Here is a 20,156-nt window from a genome sequence, read left to right on the forward strand (position 1 = left end):
TTTCCTCATTCTACAATATCTCAAACACATCAAGTTGCATACAATCCGACAGCAAAAAAAAATAAAAAATCAAGAACATCCCCAAGCATATTTCCCATCAGTCTTTTAACTTTTCCATTACAACTTCACTATACATCTCTCCACTACACACCCTTCATCTACCTATACATATTTTATTATCAATATTATTAATATTAATTTATAATTCAAAATGTATAAGTATACATTCTTTCCTCATTTTACAATATCCCAGACATATCACATTGTATGCAATCCAACAATAAAGAAAAATCAGAATCAAAACATCATTATGCATATTTCTTATCAGTTTTAGACTTTTCCATTACAACTTTACTACATATCTCTCTACTACACCCTTTTATCTACTTATACATGTTCTATTTATTATTATTATTATCGTTATTATTGTTAAACCTTTCCCCCCTCTTCCCTTCTCCTTATTTTGTGCCACCTTCATCAGGACCAAGAAGTTTTATATTGTAGCTTGAAAAATACCTGAAAAGACCTTCCTTCTTAGATCATGTTCCCAGGTAAACCGCATAGCCAAAATCAAATAAACGCCATCCCACAAGCTTTAAAAAACCAGTTAAAGAGTCAAGTTTGACCCCCACCCCCCAAAGACTCTGATCGCTCCTCGGAGATGTTTGTAAAGCTTCTTGCATAACTTCCCGTTACTTTTTCCTCCAATGCAAGCCTCACCATTTGGCCTATGCATATTCATTACTTAATAACCTGTATCAGCAGAGTATTTAAATATGTGAGTAAAGTAGTCTCGTCTGACTAAAAACTGGAAAAGACTCCTGTATTTTTAATGGTTGCGTGGAAGACTGAATAAGGTAACAAGCAACACTTGCTGAAATTCCCTCTTCTACTCAATCATTAAAAATGCAGGAACCCTCGACTGTTTTAACTCTGGCAGCCCTAAAAATATCATATCACTTTATGCACCATGCTTTTCAACAGAAACATTCACTGGTAATCTGGCAAGTACAAAACAATTACAGCCTGACTATTTGTTTGTGAACCTAGTCTCAGTTTCCCTAAATTTGGCTTTACTGAAATTATGGCTGTGTGTATTCACATTGCATGTCAACTGATACTAACTCCCTAAATTTCATAGGGCTTTCTTGGGCAAGGAATTTTCAGAAAGTGTTTTTGCCAAAACCTTCCTCTGAAATACAGCCTACAGCACCTGGCATTTATTGGCGATCTCCCATCCAAATACTGCTTAGCTTCCAAGATCAGATAGGATCTGGTGCCTTAGAGTATTTAGGCCCACAGTACCATTATTTTAGCAAACATCTGTGTACATTTATACATAAGCCATTAACTTTAGACCACAATAGCACAATACACAGGTAATTATATATAAATATAATAATTATGCCTATTATTAATAATTGCCAACTATTAAAGTCTTGAAAGCATTAGCTTCTCAGTACAGGCAGCCCCTAAGTTACAAACACCCGACTTACAAAAATGGCACTCTGTACTATAAACATGGCCAGGCTGTAAATAGGATATAGGTAAAGGTAAAGGTTTTCCCCTGACGATAAGTCCAGTCGTGACGGACTCTGGGGGTTGGTGCTCATCTCCATTTCTAAGCTGGCATTGTCCGTAGACACCTCCAAGGTCATATGGCCAGCATGACTGCATGGAGCGCCGTTACTTTCCGCTGGAGCAGTACCTATTGATCTACTCACATTTGCATGTTTTCGAACTGCTAGGTTGGCAGGAACTGCTAGGTTCCTAGGATATAGGAATAGGATAAATGCAAAGGTGCAACCATGGGATGAGGGCAGAAGATGTACTGCAAGACTGAATAACAATTGCTCAGAACAATTGGGAACTAGACGTTCTCAAAAGTTTGTTTGTACTTCCAGGTCTTCAGGTCCTTACGAAAGGCAGACAGTGTGGGGACTTGCCTAATCTCTCTGGGGGACATTCCAAAGCTGGGGGGCCATGGTCGAGAAGGCCCTGCACTTTGAATTGAGCCTGGAAATGTATTGACAGCCAATGGAGCTGCTTTAGTAGGAGCATCATATGCTCCCTACAGTTAGCTCCACTTAGTAGCCTGGCTGCCAATAGCTGCAGTAGTTGCAGTTTTCGAGCCATCTTCAAAGGCAGATCCACATAGAGTGCATTGCAGTAATCCAATCTAGATGTAACTAAGGCATGGACCACCCTGGCTTTGTCAGGCTTTTCAAGGTTCAGTCACAGCTGGCACACAAGATTTATCCCGGCCACCGCCGACACCTGAGCTTCAAGCGTCAACAGAGTGGCACCTGTGTCCTCAGAGGGAGTATAACCCTGTCAAGCACAGGTAGCCACCCTATAGCCCAATCAGCCTCACAACTGACCGGGAGGAACCCTGTCTTGTCTGGATTAAGCTTCAGCTTGTTAGCCCTCATCCAGTCCATCACAGCTGCCAGGTACTGGTCCAGGGTTCAGGGGGATTCCTTGGATTTCGATGGAAAGGAGTAGTAAAGTTGTGTGTCATCTGTGTACATATGATACTTAACTCCAAAACTCTGGATGACCTCACCCAGGGATTTCATGTAGATGTTGAAAAGCATAGGGGATAGAATGGAACCTTGTGGGACACTACAGGTCAATGGCAAGGGGTCTGAACAGGTGTCTCCCGGCTTCACCAACTGAGTGCGATCTTCCAGGAAGAAGTGGAGCCACTGCAATGCAATGTCCCCAAGACCCATTCCGGAGAGTCGCCATGAAGGATACCATGGTCAATAGTATCAAAAGCGGATGAGATATCCAAGAGAACCAACAAAGACACTCCCCTATCTAGTTCTCTGCAGAGGTCATCCACCAAGGTGTCCAAAATCGTCTCCATTCCGTGACCAGGCCTAAAACCAAACTGCGATGGATCAAGGTAGTTTCATCCAAGAATTCCTGGAGCTGAGAAGCCAACACTCGCTCCAGATTAGTGAAGTGAAATGAAGAAGATTAGAAGTGGGCTGGTAGTTGTTTAGTACCAAGGAATCCAGGGACGTCTTTTTCAAAATTGATCTTACTATTGCCCTTTTTTTAAGCTCGATGGTATTACTCCACTGGCAAGTTTGATAAGCCAAGAAGGGCACGGGTCTAGGGCACATGTAGTCCCTTCACAGCTCTAAAAAGGGAAATTCACTCCTGAAAGAGTTTTTATGGAGAAAAAACTTTATTACCAATCCTTATTTCCACAACATTATTTCCTTATTTCCTTATTTGCCAACATCCAATTCTCACAGGGACAGAAAGTATGGTGAAATCTTCTGAACAGGGGCAGAGACAGCAAAACAAACATCGCATGGGTGTTAACCCTTCCCTATGCCATCCAAAGCTTAATTATATACAGTAGAGTCTCACTTATGCAACATTCTGGATTATCCAATGTATTTTTGTAGTCAATGTTTTCAATGTATTGTGATATTTTGGTGCTAAATTCATAAATACAGTAATTACTACATAGCATTAATGTGTAATGAACTACTTTTTCTGTCAAATTTGTTGTATAACATGATGTTTTGGTGCTTAATTTGTAAAATCATAACCTATTTTGATGTTTAATAGGCTTTTTCTTAATCTCTCCTTATTATCTAACATATTTGCTTATCCAACGTTCTGCCAGCCCATTTATGTTGGATAAGTGAGACTCTACTGTATATGGCTGGAGTTACACTTAAAAATGTACCTGTTCCAACTTACAAACAAATTCAACATAAGAACAAACTTAAGGAACCCATCTTGTTCATAACTTGGGGGCTGTCTGTATTTTCAATACTTAAGTTTCATAGAAAAGAACAAAACAACTGCCTAGAGTGAAATAACCTTTTCAAATTTTGACATTTTATTGTGTTCCTTAGTTTTTGGGTGCATTTTCTGATGGAAACCAATTATAAGCTTAACAGTTTACCTATTTATTTATTTAGTTACCATATTTATATCCCGCCTTTCTCAACTCTTGAGGTGTTTAAGGTGGCCTTACAACAGGCAGCAATTTGATGCCATACACACATATATCAAATAAACAATTACAATTAAAATCAATACAGTAGAGTCTCACTTATCCAAGCTAAACGGGCCGGCAGAAGCTTGGATAAGCAAATATCTTGGATAATAAGGCGGGATTAAGGAAAAGCCTATTAAACATCAAATTAGGTTATGATTTTACAAATTAAGCACCAACACTTCATGTTATACAACAAATTTGACAGAAAAAGTAGTTCAATACACAGTTATGTTGTAATTACTGTATTTATGAATTTAGCACCAAAATATCACAATATATTGAAAACATTGACTACAAAAATGACTTGGATTATCCAGAGGCTTGGATAAGTGAAGCTTGGATAAGTGAGACTCTACTGTAATTAAAACATGAATTTTTAAAAACATCAATTAAAGCATCAATTAAAATCATGCCATCGGAAACATAATCGGCCTTTCCATTTGTCAGTCACATTGTTTCATAGTTACATATTGCACTGCTCCAATTACTTGTCAAAAGCTTGGTCCCAAAGCCATGTCTTGAGTTTTTTCTTGAAAGTCAGGAGAGAGGAGGCAGATCTGATCTAATTGGGGAGGGAGTCATAGTCGAGGGGCCACCACTGAGAAGGCCCTGTCTCTCATCCCCACCAATCGCACCTGAGAAGGAGGCGGGACCGCAAGGAGGGCCTCCCTAGACAACCTTAGTCTCCGAGGTGGTTCATAACGGGAGATATGTCCGGAGAGGTAAGCTGGGCTGAAACTGTTTAGGGTTTTATAGGCTAAAGCCAGCACTTTGAATTGTGCTCAGTAGCAGACTGGCAGCCAGTGGAGCTGGTGTAACAGGGGGGTTGTGTGCTCCCTGTACCCACTCCAGTGAGCAATCTGGCTGCCACCCATTTGACCATTTGAAGCTTCCAAATAGTCTTCAAAGGCAACCCCACATAGAGTGTGTTGCAGTAATCTATTCGGGATGTAACCAGAGTGTGCGCTACTGTGGCCAAGACTGACTTCCTAAGTAGCGCACAAGATTTAATTGTGCAAAAGCCCCCCTAGCCACTGCCAAAACCTGGGGTTCCAGGCTCAGCGATAAATCCAGGATCACTCCCAAGCTGCAAACCTGTGTCTTCAGGAGGCATATAACCCCATCCAGCATATGCTGTAACCCTATACTCTGTTCGGCCTTCCGACTGACCAGGAGGACCTCTGTCTTGTCTGGATTCAATTTCAATTTGCTCGCCCTCATACAGACCATCACAGCTGCCAAGCACCGGTTCAGGATCTGAACAGCCTCCTTAGCATTAGGTGGAAAGGAGTAATGGATGCATACATTTAAGGACTTATTGCAATTTATGATAAAATTGGAATGGCGGTGCCATCAATACGATCATGTTAGTTGTATATTTGAGGAGTGACAGTCCAAAAACTAACTTTTCAAAGCACGGTTATTTTGACTTGGGTGTCATCAAATTAATGAATAAGGTTAATTTTTATAGTTGTTCAGTTTTTTCTCAATTGCTTAGCTAAAGAAATATATATGGAACAAGTTTTGCCATTCTCTATAAACACTACTCACTGCAGCCATGCAAAGTGAAATTTCCATAAAAACCCAACCAGCTTGCGGCCAGCATATTGGCTTCTTTTTCTCAGTAGGAAACCAAAGCTGCCTTGAGAGAGGTGATGTTCCATCCCAAAATGTTGCCATGGATACGTCCCGTCCCCAGCTTCCAGCTGTGCCGTTCAACCCTGTCAGTGTCATTCAAGGGTAATTGGAAACAACAGGTCACTAAGCAGAGTGCCATAATTTGTTCAGATGCCCATTTGGAGAGAGGAGGGTGTCACACTCTGGAAACAATGAAAGATACAGCCCTGCTCATCTCCATGGACCTTGGGAAGATGACACTTGCCTTCAGAAGAGGTGTCACTCTCCGTCAGAATACCTATTTATTTGTGGTCTTTTGTATCCTGCTCCACTCTCCCAGGAGACTCAGCCACTTTCATCTTCACAGCAACTTTGTGGTGTAGATTGAATGAAAACAAAGAATACCTGACTCAAGGTCACATACACTGAACTTTATAACCAAGCTGCGATTTTACACAAATTACATTCCTACTTGTTTTGGACCAGGTATACCCTGACTTGAGAAACCTAGGTATGGCTCCAACAATGCTGCTTCTTTGGGCGCTTCCAAGCAGCACAAAATCGTGGGTTTTAGTCAGGGACAAAAAAAATCCCGGGATCTGAGAAGCAGTCCACATACAGACCTATTGGTCCTGGGATTTCTGTCTCTGTCGCCCTCACTTGCTGCTTTGTCTGGGATTTTGCAGCCCCCATGATGGCCATCGCGGGACATCCACCAGAAATTTTGGTGGTTTTTTTAAAAAACTTAAGATGTGCATATGTTAATATGTGAATCATTGTATAAGTTCCATTCCTGGGTTATAGAGGCTGCATGGCCATCTGTGCAGCCAAGTTTGTCAGTGTACTTTTTTCATTTCAGGAGTGTCTTGAGAAACTCGTTTCTGGTGTGAGAGAATTGGCAAGGACATTGCCCAGGGGATGCCTGGATATTTTTTTATGTTTTTACCATCCTAGTGGGAATCTTTTGTCATGTTCCCCCATTGAGCTGGAGCTGATAGAGGGAGCTCATCTGCACTCTCCCCAGGTTGGAGTCGAACTGGCAACCTTCAAGCTCAAGGCTTTAACCCACTGTGCCAGTACGTGAACTTGTGCCTGGGAACAACAGGGTGATGTTCTTGCATTATACATGTCTGTTCCTCATTGTTTTTATCATAAAAACATGGGAAAAGTTGATTACATGGCAAAACCTTTGTTTGTGTATCACAAATTTCATAAAACATGTGGAGGATGAAGTTTTTCTTGTCAGGATAAAGTTTACGCCTTCTAGACAACTGTTGTCATGTTTTTAGGATACAACCAATCAGGAACCGATATGTATAACCCAGGAACAATCCAACATAAAAAATCCGTGCTTTTCGAGTGTAGGGACATACAGAAATTCGAATATCTGCATTTTCCAGCCAGAACCGGGATATTCCTGCACCTGAAAATCTCTGGTTTTTTGCCATTTGTAGCTATTGCTCCTGCGATTTGAGGGAACGGCATTTGGCCACCCGCTATTTTGATGTGGGAACTCCTGGGATAAAGGTACTGTCTGGATGGGCTCTCCATTTGCAGGATTTAAGAGTTGCTTTCTGTCACCCTGATCGACTATTCATTGGGACCTAATGGTCATTAATGCTAGCAAAGTTCACAGCACCCTTTCAATCTCTTTTGGTGGGAGATCATTACCTGTAAAGATCCCTTGGGTTTTACACAGGGGTAAAACCCTTGCCAAAGCGGGTTTAAAAAACCCACTTTGGCATGGGTTTTAGCCCCCACAAGCCACCCAGAACCCAAGCTTTACTGGGGAGGATGCCTACATGCTATCACAATAACAATAGGGATGGCATGAAGTCACACCAAAGCCCCCAAAACAACCTTTAAAAGTTTTTTTTTTAAAATCCTGACTGCCATTAGGGTTCTTCTTTGTGTCCTAACTGGCATGAGGAAATGACAAGCCAGGAGACAGGGGCAGGTGGGAGGAAATCCCTCCTTGCTCGCCCTGGCAGCCAGGTAAGTATTTTTTTTTTTTACTTTTAAGAGTGTTTTGGGTGCTGGGGGGAGATGTTGGGCATCCTCCCAGACCTTTGGTCCCAGGAGCCCTATGCCGTCACACCCTGGCACCTTTTAAAGCTTTAAGATATGCTTCCTCCTTTGCCCAGGTGAACTGCGGGGGCCTTACTTAGAAGCTCTGGAAATCCCAGTAACCAAAGGCACTTCAAGTTGAACAATCAAACAAAATTTTATTTTCACAAAGTCCTTGGCAGACTTGGCACACGTAATTAAGGTTGCAAATATAAACAGTCAACTTATAAAACCTTGCAAATGTTCCTTTCTTGTTTTTCCCCTTTAGTTGCTGGGTTAACTTCCATCAAAGGCGAAGAGATCCTGAGATCCTCTTTACCCTAGCCCTGAGCTGCTATCAAAAAGGGCTATAACTATCTAAGCTCAAAGCTAGTTTTTGAGGCGAAGTTGGTAGGGCTTCTTCCAGTGGCAAAGAAATCCGGAGATGTTCTCTGCCCCAGTGCCAAGCTACTATTTTTAGAAAGAACAGGTCTTTCCCTAGCTATGCTCAGCACTGGTTTTAAAGGCAGGTCACTACTGACAATGGCTTTGTCAGAGTTGGCCTGGCTTGGCCACACAAGCACATCTAAGTTGTTTCTTCTTCTGTCTAGAAGGCAAAAGGCTTCTCAAAATGGAGCCTTCTTTCCCAAGGAAAAGGGGTGGTCTCCAGAACAAAAAGATACATTTGCAGGCTGCCAGCAGCAAAGACTTTGCTAAGCTGGCTACAAACTCTGCTAATGCCTAACTATCAGGGTGCTGCAGAATCTGCAGCAACCCTGGAGCAAATGCAAACAGGTGCTATTTTCTACAGCTATGGAAAAATGCAAACCAAACCTCTGGGGGACAGAACAAGCCCAAAAAGCTTGGAATGGCAAATGGGGACTCACACCTTTTGAGTCTCCGCAGGCCCAATACCCCATTAGACCCAGGCCTTTCAGGAAGGCCCTGATCTAATGGGGTACTTAATTCAGAATAACCAAGGTTGTTCCGAATTATTTTTTACCATGGGCATAGTTTGGACAGGTCCCATGTTTTGGGCCTGTCTGGATGGGCCCTTGTTTAGTGCCTGCAGATTTAGAGTCAATGAATATTTAATAGTCTATATTATCCCCTTAAATCTGAGAGAATGACAAAGTTTGGCCAGAAATGATCTCTCTTTGTTTCATGGCGCACATCGACAAGCATACAAGTGATTTTGCATCCCATCCACATAACGTTTTTAAACAACAGACTTCTATTCTGCATCACAGACTAATTCTTTATATTATAGACTGTTTTCTTGAAGGCTTCTTTTTAGGAAACACACATCCAAATATGCTCTCTGAACTATGGTGTAATTCTGTGGATCTGAGGTATTGTTTGACTTCTGTATCCAACTGCTACCTTCAATACGCCACTTCATCGCCATTTTAAATCTCAGAATTTTTTGGCCAGTCAGGCATTATATTGTTTGCTTCTAGGGCTAGCAATGTGGCCTTCCATACAACAATCTCTACAGAACCCTCTAAAGCACCTAGCAGTTTAACATTGCATGTCTGCTCACCAACCTGATAGGAAGATCTGGTGCCATTTCATAATGCTTCAAGAGAATCCAAAAACTCCACACACATTCAGGGGAATCAAATTATCCTTGGCACAGCTGGCTCTTGAAATATAGATGCAAAAAGCAAAGCAAATCTCAGTGGCCCTTAAGTTCCAGTAATGCTTTAGCAAATCTATATCAAGTGGCATTTGCTTCAGCAAAAAAGTTCGAGACCATTCTATTCTGGTCCAGGTAATAATGCTAATCATATTTAAACAATTTTGCTCACATTTGAAAAACAACAGCAACAAATCAAATAGCTTGGAAAATGGCATCTGTCCTAGGCCAGGGAACTGGATGTTAAGTAACTCATCCCATACTATAAACACAGACTTATCACAGCATTAAAAAAAAGAAGCTTGAGGATACAGTTGACCTTTTTGACCAAGAGGCTAAAACAGGCTACTATTCTTTTTGTTACACACAGGGTAGGACCCAGACTAATAGCACATTTGCTATTACAGTCAGTCCACCACATTTGCTGGGATTAGTGGCACAAGATATCTGGGAAAGGAATTGTTATTCTTTTCGCTGATTACAGCATTGAATGTTTGCCATTTTGTCTGGAAACTGCCCTGAGTCCCTCTAGAGAGATAGGGCGAGTTACAAAAAAAGTGTTACAGTAGAGTCTTGGTTATCCGACTTCCGCTCATCTGACACTCCGTATTATCTGACGGGTCTTAGCTAGGAGGAGGGAGAGGTAAAAGGAGGGCGGGTGAGTGAGTGAGTGACGCAGGGAGGCAGACTGCAAAGGTGACAGTGGTTTTAGAAGCAGGAGCCTGGCTGCCTCTTCCAGGCTCCTCTTTTTGCCACCGCTGTTGCCTTTGCAACCTGCCTCCCTACCCCTCTCTCACTCACTCACCTGCCTTCTTTTTCCCTCTCCCTCCTTGCTAAGACTTGGCCGGTGAGTGAGAGAGAGAGAGAGGGCAGGCTGCAAAGGCGACAGTGGCGGCAGAAGCAGGAGCCTGGAAAAGGCGGCCAGGCTCCTGCTTCTGCTGCCGTCTTTGCCGCCCTCCCTCCCTCGCTCATCAATGGGCCAGTCTTAGCGGCAAAGACGGTGGTGGCAGCAGTGGCAGAACCAGGACCCGGCCCGGTGAGTGAGCGGGCAAGGGAGGGCGGATGAGCGAAGGGAGACCTATCCCTCTCTATTATCCTATTATCCAACAGTTTCGCTTATATGACATTCTGCCCGCCCATTTATGTTGGATAACCGAGAATCTACTGTATTAGTAGCATTATTATTTTCTTTGTCTCGGAATTTCTGGATCTTTCAGCATGACTGCCTGCTGGCAACTAACCACAGCATTGTATCGGAGCACCTAGAGCATCCTACAGAGGTTGTCTCTCTATATATTGCTAGGTCTTCCAGTGTGTCGAGGGGAAGTTGACAATAGAGTCACTTCATCAAATCTGTGAATAATTACATCCACAAAACTCAGGGACAACTGTAAATGCATGGGACTCAAGCTGGCTAAATAAAATCTTGGTGTCTACACTTTTCATCAAGCAGGCAGAGTTGCAATCCTCTGCTTACAGAGTTCTGTGATCTTCCTATCCTGTCAACTGTCAAGGGGAAGAGAGAGTGAATTTGGACAATGAAGATGCAGCTAGTCTTGGCTTAGAGGAGAGAAGACACAAGAGCAACCTCACAGATGGAGTGCAATCTCTTGATATTCCTCTCTGAGATTAAACCAACCACATTGTCTCAATTGCCTCTGCTAGCTCCTTCTCAATGGTGAGCAGCAGCTCCTTCTGGAGTTCAAAAACCTCAAAGGAAAACATTTTAGACAGGGCACAAAGGGTTGTCCTACATCCCAAAAGAGATGTTTGTGCACATATGATACTGACATGAATGCATCCACTGATAGCTATCAAGTTAATTTAATGTAATTACTTCAACTAGATCCAACCTATTATCTTTACTTGTTTTTTTTTTATCATGTCAGAAGCGACTTGAGAACATGCAAGTCTCTTCTGGTGTGAGAGAATTGGCGGTCTACAGAGATGTTGCCCAGGAGATGCCTGGATGTGTTACCACCCTGCTGGGAGGCTTCTCTCATGTCCTCGCAAGCTACTGCTGACAGACAGGAGCTCACCCTGTCTAATGGATTCAAACCGTCAACCTTCAGGTCAGCACAAGGTTTTAACCCACTGCACCACCATGAGTCCTTATCCTTGCTTGTTAGGAAGGTATCATGATCATCAGAGCTTGACAAGTCCTTCTTTGAAATCTTTATGTTCTAAGGAATTTTACTGAAATAGTTTCCAGTATTGATTGTCTCAGCCTAAGTGAGGAAGGACTGGACAGTCAAAAAGACTACTCTAAGTATAAAAGTTTCTCACTGACATTGGCTCAATTTTACTGAGATGTTGAGGGGAAGGGCAGATTAACTTTATATACATGGAAGCAGAGAAACAAGATCTTTTTAAGAAAGCTGAGGAAAGGTATGAAGGCAAAAAGCCAGCCATTTCTTATTCCTAAAGGAAGTCAAACTGGGAGAATATACCTTGCAGCTATAATCCACAGCTGAGAAGCTTTGGGCAGAGGAACAGTGTTTTTATTGCTTATCTCCTGATTAATCACAAAGCCCTCTTTCCCCATCCCAGATTTTACTCCTATATGTATGGATGGTCACCCCTATTGTGTAGAAGATCCCTGGAAGAAGTGAGATGATACTACTTAAAATATCTAATAGAGGATAGGGAATTATGAATCACTTTAATACTGGCAGCATGTTATGATGCAGCTATAAAATTAAGCAGTCAGATTGCAGATGATTTTAGTGGATAATGTTTCAACTACACAATTTAATATCTATTTTCACAGATTTTAATCAAGTGTCATTTGTAAACCATGCTTCAGACTCCATGTGGATTTGTATATATCGTGTTTTAGACTTGTTGTGGATATGTTTTAAATATGAAGCTGATTATGTTGGTTGTATATGTATATGTATGATAGATGCTCAGATCGGAAACTTGAAAGTGAAACATGTGAGTTAGAAGGTGAGTTACTGGGGAAATCCAAAGGATGAGTAAAGACCTTGGGATTTTTGCAGCTTGTGTGTGGTTATATAACTAAATTATAACATTGTCACAGTCACCTTTACCCCCCCAAAATTCCACATATTCTCATAACATTCTGATGATTCCTGTTTTCCTATCCTTTACATTTCTATACTTATCTATTACTTACACATATCCAGTTTTCCCCCTTCACTCTTCCTCCTTCCGGGAACAATTGTACCTCTGTTCTTTGTATTATTTTATTTATTCGATCATGAAGATTGACTGATTCAGTTGCTTATATTTTCCTTTCCCTTTTACTATGGCTATAAACCCTTTCCATTTCGACTCCCACTTCTCCTTAAGATGTCCATTCACATATTCAATTCTCCTTTCAGTGATGTAGCTTGTAACTCCCAGAACCCCAGCCTGCACACCCAAGAGCCATTCTCTGATAGTCGCTGTTAAAAAAAGGGAACTTTTGCAAACTCTCCCCCATTATACAAAGCTTCTCCACTGCAAGCTGTGCACTTCCGGTCTAGATTTCTCAGGAGAAAAAGAAGCAGGAGCCTGGGGAGAAAGGCTATTATTCCAGTCTGTCTAGAAAGGGAGTTCCAGACTGTAGGAGCAGATTTCTCTGTGGATGTTCCTAGACTCCAGAACTCCCTCCCCAGGAATGGCAGGCTGACTCCTTCCTTGTTTCATTGCAAAGTGAAGATTTTTCTATTCTGGCAGATGTTTAGGAACTGTTGGGTATAATGGGTTTTCGATTTTAAAGCTGTACAGTCAGCCCTCCATATCCACGAATTCCACATCTATGGACTCAACCATCAATGGCTTAAATATCCAAAAGGCAAATCTTGAGCTTGCCATTTATTTAAGAGATACACTTTTACAACACCATTGTACATAATAAGTCTTGGTCATTCCATAGATTTTGGTATCCAAGGGAGGGTCTTGGAAACAAATCCAAGCTTATACCAAGGACCTACCGCACTATTTTTAATCTATGTTTTAAAATTAATATTCTTTATGATCTTAATTCTATAGATAATATTAAACTATTTCAAACTTTCTGAATGTTTTTATCTATATGCGGCTTTACTTGCATCTTTTTTTATTCTGCAAAACATCCTGAGTATTGTGTTGTCAAAGGCTTTCATGGCCAGAATCACTGGGTTGCTGTGAGTTTTCCAGGCTGTATGGTCATGTTCCAGAATCCTGAGCATTTCTTGGGGGTAAGGCAGGATAAGGTAAAGGTAAAGGTTTTCCCCTGACGTTAAGTCCAGTCATGTCTGACTCTGGGGGTTGGTGCTCATCTCCATTTCTAAGCCGAAGAACCGGCGTTGTCCGTAGACACCTCCAAGGTCATGTGGCCGGCATGACGGCATGGAGCGCCGTTACCTTCCCGCCGGAAGGTATTGATCTACTCACATTGGCATGTTTTCGAACTGCTAGGTTGGCAGAATCTGGAGCTAACAGCGGCCGCTCACGCTGCTCCCAGGGCTTGAACCTGGGACCTTTCGGTCTGCAGCTCAGTGCTTTAATGCACTTTGCCACCAGGGTACAATTCAGGAAAAACTTGTCTCATGTTCAGTCCTGTTTTCAATTCCATTTTCGGCTGGGCTCCCATTCTATTTTTCGGCAAGTTCCCAAAATCAGGAAGGGGAAAATGCCATTTCTCAGATCCACAGCCAGAAGCTCCACTTTTGTTTTGGGAAGATCCAGCCATTGGTTTCAGTGAAGGAAATGGCAAGACAAAAATGACCACACTTGGAGTACACATTTACCACTAAGTCCCCTAGGTTTCAGAATGTTTGGGTCATCCACTGATTTTTAAGAAATTTTTAAAGAGAGAGAGATTCAAAGTGGGGGGGGGGGAAGGCTGCTGAACTGGTGTCAGCAAGAAGGGAGCCCTGGGGAGGGTATAGCAAGACTGAGAGTCAAAGAGGTGAAACTGGGGGAGGGGACTTGGTTATATTTTTCAGTTCCTTTTTTAATTTTACTTGTAATTTTGCTAGGGAGGCATGGCCCACCCACTCCTCCCAAGCAAAATTATTAGTAAAATAAAAGAAGGAATGAAAGATATTTAACTAAGAAAATTTAATGCAGAAGTAAAAGGAATTCTCAAAATGTGGTCCATTCCCTAATCACTAAACAGTGGCACACGGAGTTAGAACATTTCTCCCTCTCAAACACCAGCATTGCAAAAAGACATATGATCAGATTGACTCTGGAATGGCTAAAGGGGGGGGGGGAGGAAAACCCCACATGTGGCTGCTCTTCTCTCACAGCAGCCAAATACAGCCAAAGATTGGCCACCCAGTGTCCCGTCATTGTCAGTCTCCGGCTGCTCCACCCCATATCCGGGGATTCAGTTGCCGATTTTAGCCAAATCCACCAAATCCAGAAAGCCAAGCCAATATCATGCACACCCCAATAAATAAATGAGAAACTGATTGTGACGGCGCGAGTGGCGCCATCTATATGTCAAACTGTAAGTTGCAAGATTTGAATTGTATCATGCCTGATTTTGCCTTTACCCTGTAAATGTAGTTGGATTGGTTATTTATATCTGTCAGTCATTGTTGCTTGCACCTGTTATATTGCTCACTCAGCTCAATTGTTTGACTCCACCCTTTCCTGGAGTAAGACAGTATTTCCTTTTTCATTCCACCATCAAGCTTTCTACCAGATGGACGTGAAAGAGAGACTTGGCTCTAAAAGCCCTTGATTAAGTTACCTCTCAGCACCAATTCTGAGGTTATAACCCTTGAGACTTACGCTTCATGTTCAGGGCCAACCTGAACAACGTTGAGGAGTCTCAAGCGCCTTCAAATCAGTCCTTTGGCAACAGAGGAAGACGTTATGTCTTCAAACATAGGCCATTTGTACTGAGGATGAGGTTTGCTTCGGCATTCACAGCCATTGAGAAAGAGGGACCAGGAAAAGCTTCTCAGCTACAGAGCTCCTTGGACTTAAAACAACCAAAGACTGTAATGTATATTTTCCTTTACCCTTTGAAACTTCCAGCTTATTGCCTTAAAAGGATAACCTTTTGTGAACAATAAAACCAGTCTTTGAGTTCTCTACAGTGTTTTAGTCCTTGGGAGTTCCAGTTTCCCTAAAGGAGGACAAGAGGCAATTCCCTGGGGAAAGATGTCACGTCCATGCCTCTTTCACTAAGAGTTATAGCACCAGGCGCGATGGCACACTGATAGACAGATACTGTACATTAATTACAGCAAGAAAAAATTGACCTTTTTGATTTGACACAATGGGCCAAACTGCAGAAATTCTTTTCTCCCAATATTACTTCTTTTAATTATCAGATTCCACCTGAAAAACTGAAACCCATCCTACGTACAAGATTTAGATGATTAAATGCTCCAAAAAGAGCTTTTTAGTTGTAATGCATGCTGTGTTGTGTAGGCCGATGTAAGTATACAGTGTGAGGGGAAAGGGTTTTTTTGGGTAGGTGCAGAAGATAATTGAATGGGTAGGATTGTTTCCTTCCAGACAGATGCTATAACCCTAAACCTATTGCCTCCTGGACACATGTAAATACATGTCACAAACTCCAAGGGTACATCACACAGCTCTTCCTAGCTCTCTTTGAATAGGTTCCCTTTTCTCTGCTTCTCTTTTACATTTCTCATCATAACCGAAAACAGTAAAACAGCAGATTTCCTCTTAAGAAACACACATTATTAAGACATTGCAGCTTGGGAGTGCTTGTGCATACTGTAATACTTCTGTGCATTTGAAAGTATTTATATGAAACTCTTTCCTTTCTCCCAGAAGTTATATTATCTCTTATTTATACATGAAATAGGAAACTAAGGATGGATAATATTTTAGTTATATTTTCTCAGCATGATTCGCTCATATATTTATATGCAGGAATGTCACACGGTGTACTAATCTGAATGTTAATTTTCCAACTGTGTTGCGTGGCTCATGACAACCACCTGCTCAAAATTCACTGTTTTCTCTTAATAAGCCCAATAAAAATTAAAATCACACACAGCAAAATCTGCAGAGATAATAAGACTGATATGGTTGTTTATATTTCTGAGCTAGCTACAGTTTGCTGTGGAACTTCTAAGAGCCTAATTACAGAATATGGCTTAGGATGAAAAACGCACGTTTGCGACCTTTGGCAAATATTATTTTTGTCAGAATAGCCAGCTGAGATGATTCCATCACAGTAGCTACATGTTTCAAACACCACGAGAAAGTTCTCTAAATGAAGGTGGGTTTGCAGGGATGAAATTCAGGTTTGGTCTTATAGAGTTTTTCATCTTGCCTGTAGATATGGTAAAAATACTACTTGCAAAAAGGCATAAAGAAACAGGGGGGCTGTTATGGGTCCCTGACCTCCTACAGATATCGAAACCTGGCTTGAAGAGATATAGGAGCAGAGCACTGTTCCCTTTAGTGTTCCATTTCAAAAGTGCATGCTGGAGGGCATCCCTGCCAATAGTTTTCTTGAAAAGCGGTATCGCAATCTGCCATGGAAATATAACTTTTTTGCTAATTTTATTCCCAGAATCAATGTGTTTCCTGCTGTGGGAGTGTCTTTCGATACTGTGTTGTTTTTGAAGACTATTCACACCCAGTTCTGGAGTTATCACTGCACACAATTTGCACATGGTATTTCTGCATAGGGCACAGAGATAGTATTTTCTGTGCAGAAAAATCGATTTCCTGTTTAGAAAATGCTGCTTTATGTGCTAAGATTCTTGTCAGTCTCCTTGCCAGGATTTACTGACACTTCATTATATTCTAAGAAAGAAAAAACTCTGAATATCTATCTCTCCCTAATTCTCAGTTCAGACAAGATGCACTTCCTTGTTCCTTTCCTAATGTTACCAATTAATTAAAACTCTGTGAAGAGCTACACAAAAACAATGGACAGAAAGCTACAAAAGAAATTCCAAATGAAACCAAACTGGTTTATTATGAAGGACAACTTCAGAACCTGCAAATCTGGTAAGTAATTTATTTGCATCAGTCCCATATTCAGCTCTTCTGGTACTTTCCTATTATTGTTCCTTAATATCAAAAACACATATTGCTTAAGGTTTATGTTTTTAAATGAGAAACTGCAAAGGCTGATAACAGGCTCAGTCAATCAGTCCATATGTTATCCTTTTCATGCACAGAACCATATTGCAAGTCAACTGGCCCTAGGACAGGATTAAGATCTTCACTGGATCACATTATCTTCTAGCACTCACTATCTCCCATAAAAGGCAAAAGCTGGGGAGTAATTCTGAGTGCTGGACATTTGGGCAACTGGAAAAAAGGTAGAAGGTTATGACTTACCCAACATTTTCTGCATCTTCATCACATTCTGCCCTATACTTGCAAACTCCACATTTGGAATGTTTTCTATGAACTTCAGTCCCAGAGCCTTCATATTCTAAAAGAAAAACATGGAACAGAATGAGCAAAACATTTTAAACACAACAACAATGGGGACTCAGTTTTGTATTACTGATCCCTTTGATATCTCTAAAGAACTTGGGGTGGCTTACATGGGGTCATTCTATTTTATCCCCATTTTCAACCCTTATTCCCAACCTCCTTCCTAGATTTGGAGGACCTAAAAATGGTAGTGAACATGCTGGTAATTATAAGGTTGGACTTCTGCACAATGCTTTACATTGGGCTACATTTGTACCAAGTTCTGAAACTCTAGTTGGTTCAAAATACTGCAGCCAGTGGCTACTAAAGACAGACGGCTCTGAAATGGCATTGGTGTTTCCCCCTCTCTGTATAATGATCCTCGACTTATCTGGAGATCATATCAAAATCCAAAATTTTGACCACAGAACCTGCCCTCAACTTACGCATGAGATCAACTTATACATATTGATTAGTGTTCCCTCACTTATCGCTGGGGTTAGGTTCCAGGACCACCCACAATAAGTGAAAATCCGCAAAGTAGGGACACTATATTTATTTTAATATTTATACATTATTTTAGTAGTTATACACTATTTTAAATCTTTATCAACCAATGGTGTGTTGATAAATTGCCTCCTTCTCCTCCCGTTGCCACTTGGGCTCCTTTTCTCTCCCTTTGGCTTTTCCTTCCTCCCTTCCTTAGTCTGTAAATTGTATTTTTTATTATTTATAATAGTCTTTTAGAGTCTATTGAAAAACCGCAAAATAGCGAATCCGTGAAAAGTGAACTGCGAAGTAGTGAGGGAACACTGTACACTATGTAACAAAATTTGAAAAAAATCTGTTAATGTTTTAAAAGTGTTATTTCTTGTTTAATTGTACTTAGGGCATCTCCATACTGTGCCAATACCCGCATGGAAGCGGGTTTTAATAACCCACTTCAGTGCCCACATACCCACCCAAATCCCAGGCTTTCCAGAGGGGTGGCTACATGCCATCCCAAGGCAAAACGGGCTGGCATATCCCCCCCCCCCCCAGGCCCCAATAAAGCCCTTAAAAGGGAATTAAAAGATGCTTGACCGCCACAACTTCCCTTCTCAAGTTCCTGGTGTCAGAAAATGATATGTGAGGGGACGGGAGGGCCAGGAGTAAAATTCTTCCTTGTCGTCTTCCCATCATTTTCTGGAGCCAGTTATGGCGCTATCCCACACCTTTAGGCTCCAGGAGCCCAAAAAGTTCGGGAAAGTAATCGAGACTCACCTTCCCCCCCCCCCCCTCCCCAAAGTGAGTCTCCACGTTTTGTATGTTTTACATGTTTTGATATGGTCAAAACTGACTAATCAATAAAGAGTTGTTGTTGCTGTTGAGTCTCCACAGGCCCAATACCCATTAAGGAAGGCCCAGATCTAATGGGATATCAGTTTAATTCGAATTAATTAATGGGATATCAAATTAATTCATTTTTACCAGAGGCATTGTTTGGACACCTCCAGTAAAAACTGAGACAGGTTCCGGTTTTTGGGCCAGTCTGGCTGGGCCCTTAGTTTGAAAATTTATCATTTATTTATTTACAGTATTTATATTCCGCCCTTCTCATCCCGAAGGGGACTCAGGGCGGATCAGAATGTACACATACAAGGCAAACATCCAATGCCATATGAACATAGAGACAGAGACAGACAGAGGCAATTTAACCTTCTCCAGCTTCCAGCTTCCTGAGGGTATGCTCAGGGAGTTGTTATATTCCAGAAACTTTGTCTTTATGGCTGCCACAAACTATATTGAATTGTCTGAGACTCTATGAGAGACATTCATTGAAAAACTATAGCAAAATGTGCTGCAGGATGTCCCATAAAAACTAAGTTTTTACATTTTAATTAACATTTTTTGCAATTAGGAAATGACATTAACATTAACGCAGCAACAAAAATCTTGTTACAGTATAAAATCTTGTTATAATTTAGAATGTTGTCTAAATCCTAAACTGCAGTTAACCTTGACTACAATCTGTGAATAGCAATTAATTTCTGAAATAGTGGTTAGGATGTGACGGAGTACATTTGCTAACAGAACTTCTTTAATTCTGCAGAATAAGGAGGTGTGAGTCTTCCATACACAAGCACATACCGTCTTTCCCCGAAAATAAGACAGTGTCTTATATTAATTTTTGCTCCCAAAGATGTGTTAGGTCTTATTTTCAGGGGATGTCTTATTTTTCCATGAAGAAGAATTCACATTTATTGTTGAACAAAAAAAATGAACGTTTATTATATACTGTACAGTAGTTGTCATCACAAACCAGCATAACCAGACAAACTGTGAATCCTATCAAGAATTTGTTGTTACTACCATTATTTCCATGTACAACTGGTATGTACATTTACCAATCCTGCATGCTCTGGTGTTCTGTTTGGCAGGCGCTGGGCATGCTTCCAAACAAAAACTTTGCTAGGTCTTACT

General features: G+C 41.3%; 1 protein-coding gene across 1 annotated transcript in view; it reads right to left on the minus strand.

Moving 5' to 3' along the window:
• tmeff1 (transmembrane protein with EGF like and two follistatin like domains 1) overlaps positions 1–20,156 on the minus strand; it is a 151,849-nt gene that overhangs the window by 36,996 nt on the left and 94,697 nt on the right. The window contains exon 5 of the mRNA XM_003219828.4: positions 17,613–17,709. Coding sequence (XP_003219876.2) covers positions 17,613–17,709 — 97 coding nt within the window. The remainder of the gene's footprint in view (positions 1–17,612; positions 17,710–20,156) is intronic.

The sequence above is a fragment of the Anolis carolinensis genome, chromosome 4 (assembly GCF_035594765.1).
Source record: "Anolis carolinensis isolate JA03-04 chromosome 4, rAnoCar3.1.pri, whole genome shotgun sequence".
NCBI classification, from domain to species: Eukaryota; Metazoa; Chordata; class Lepidosauria; order Squamata; family Dactyloidae; genus Anolis; species Anolis carolinensis.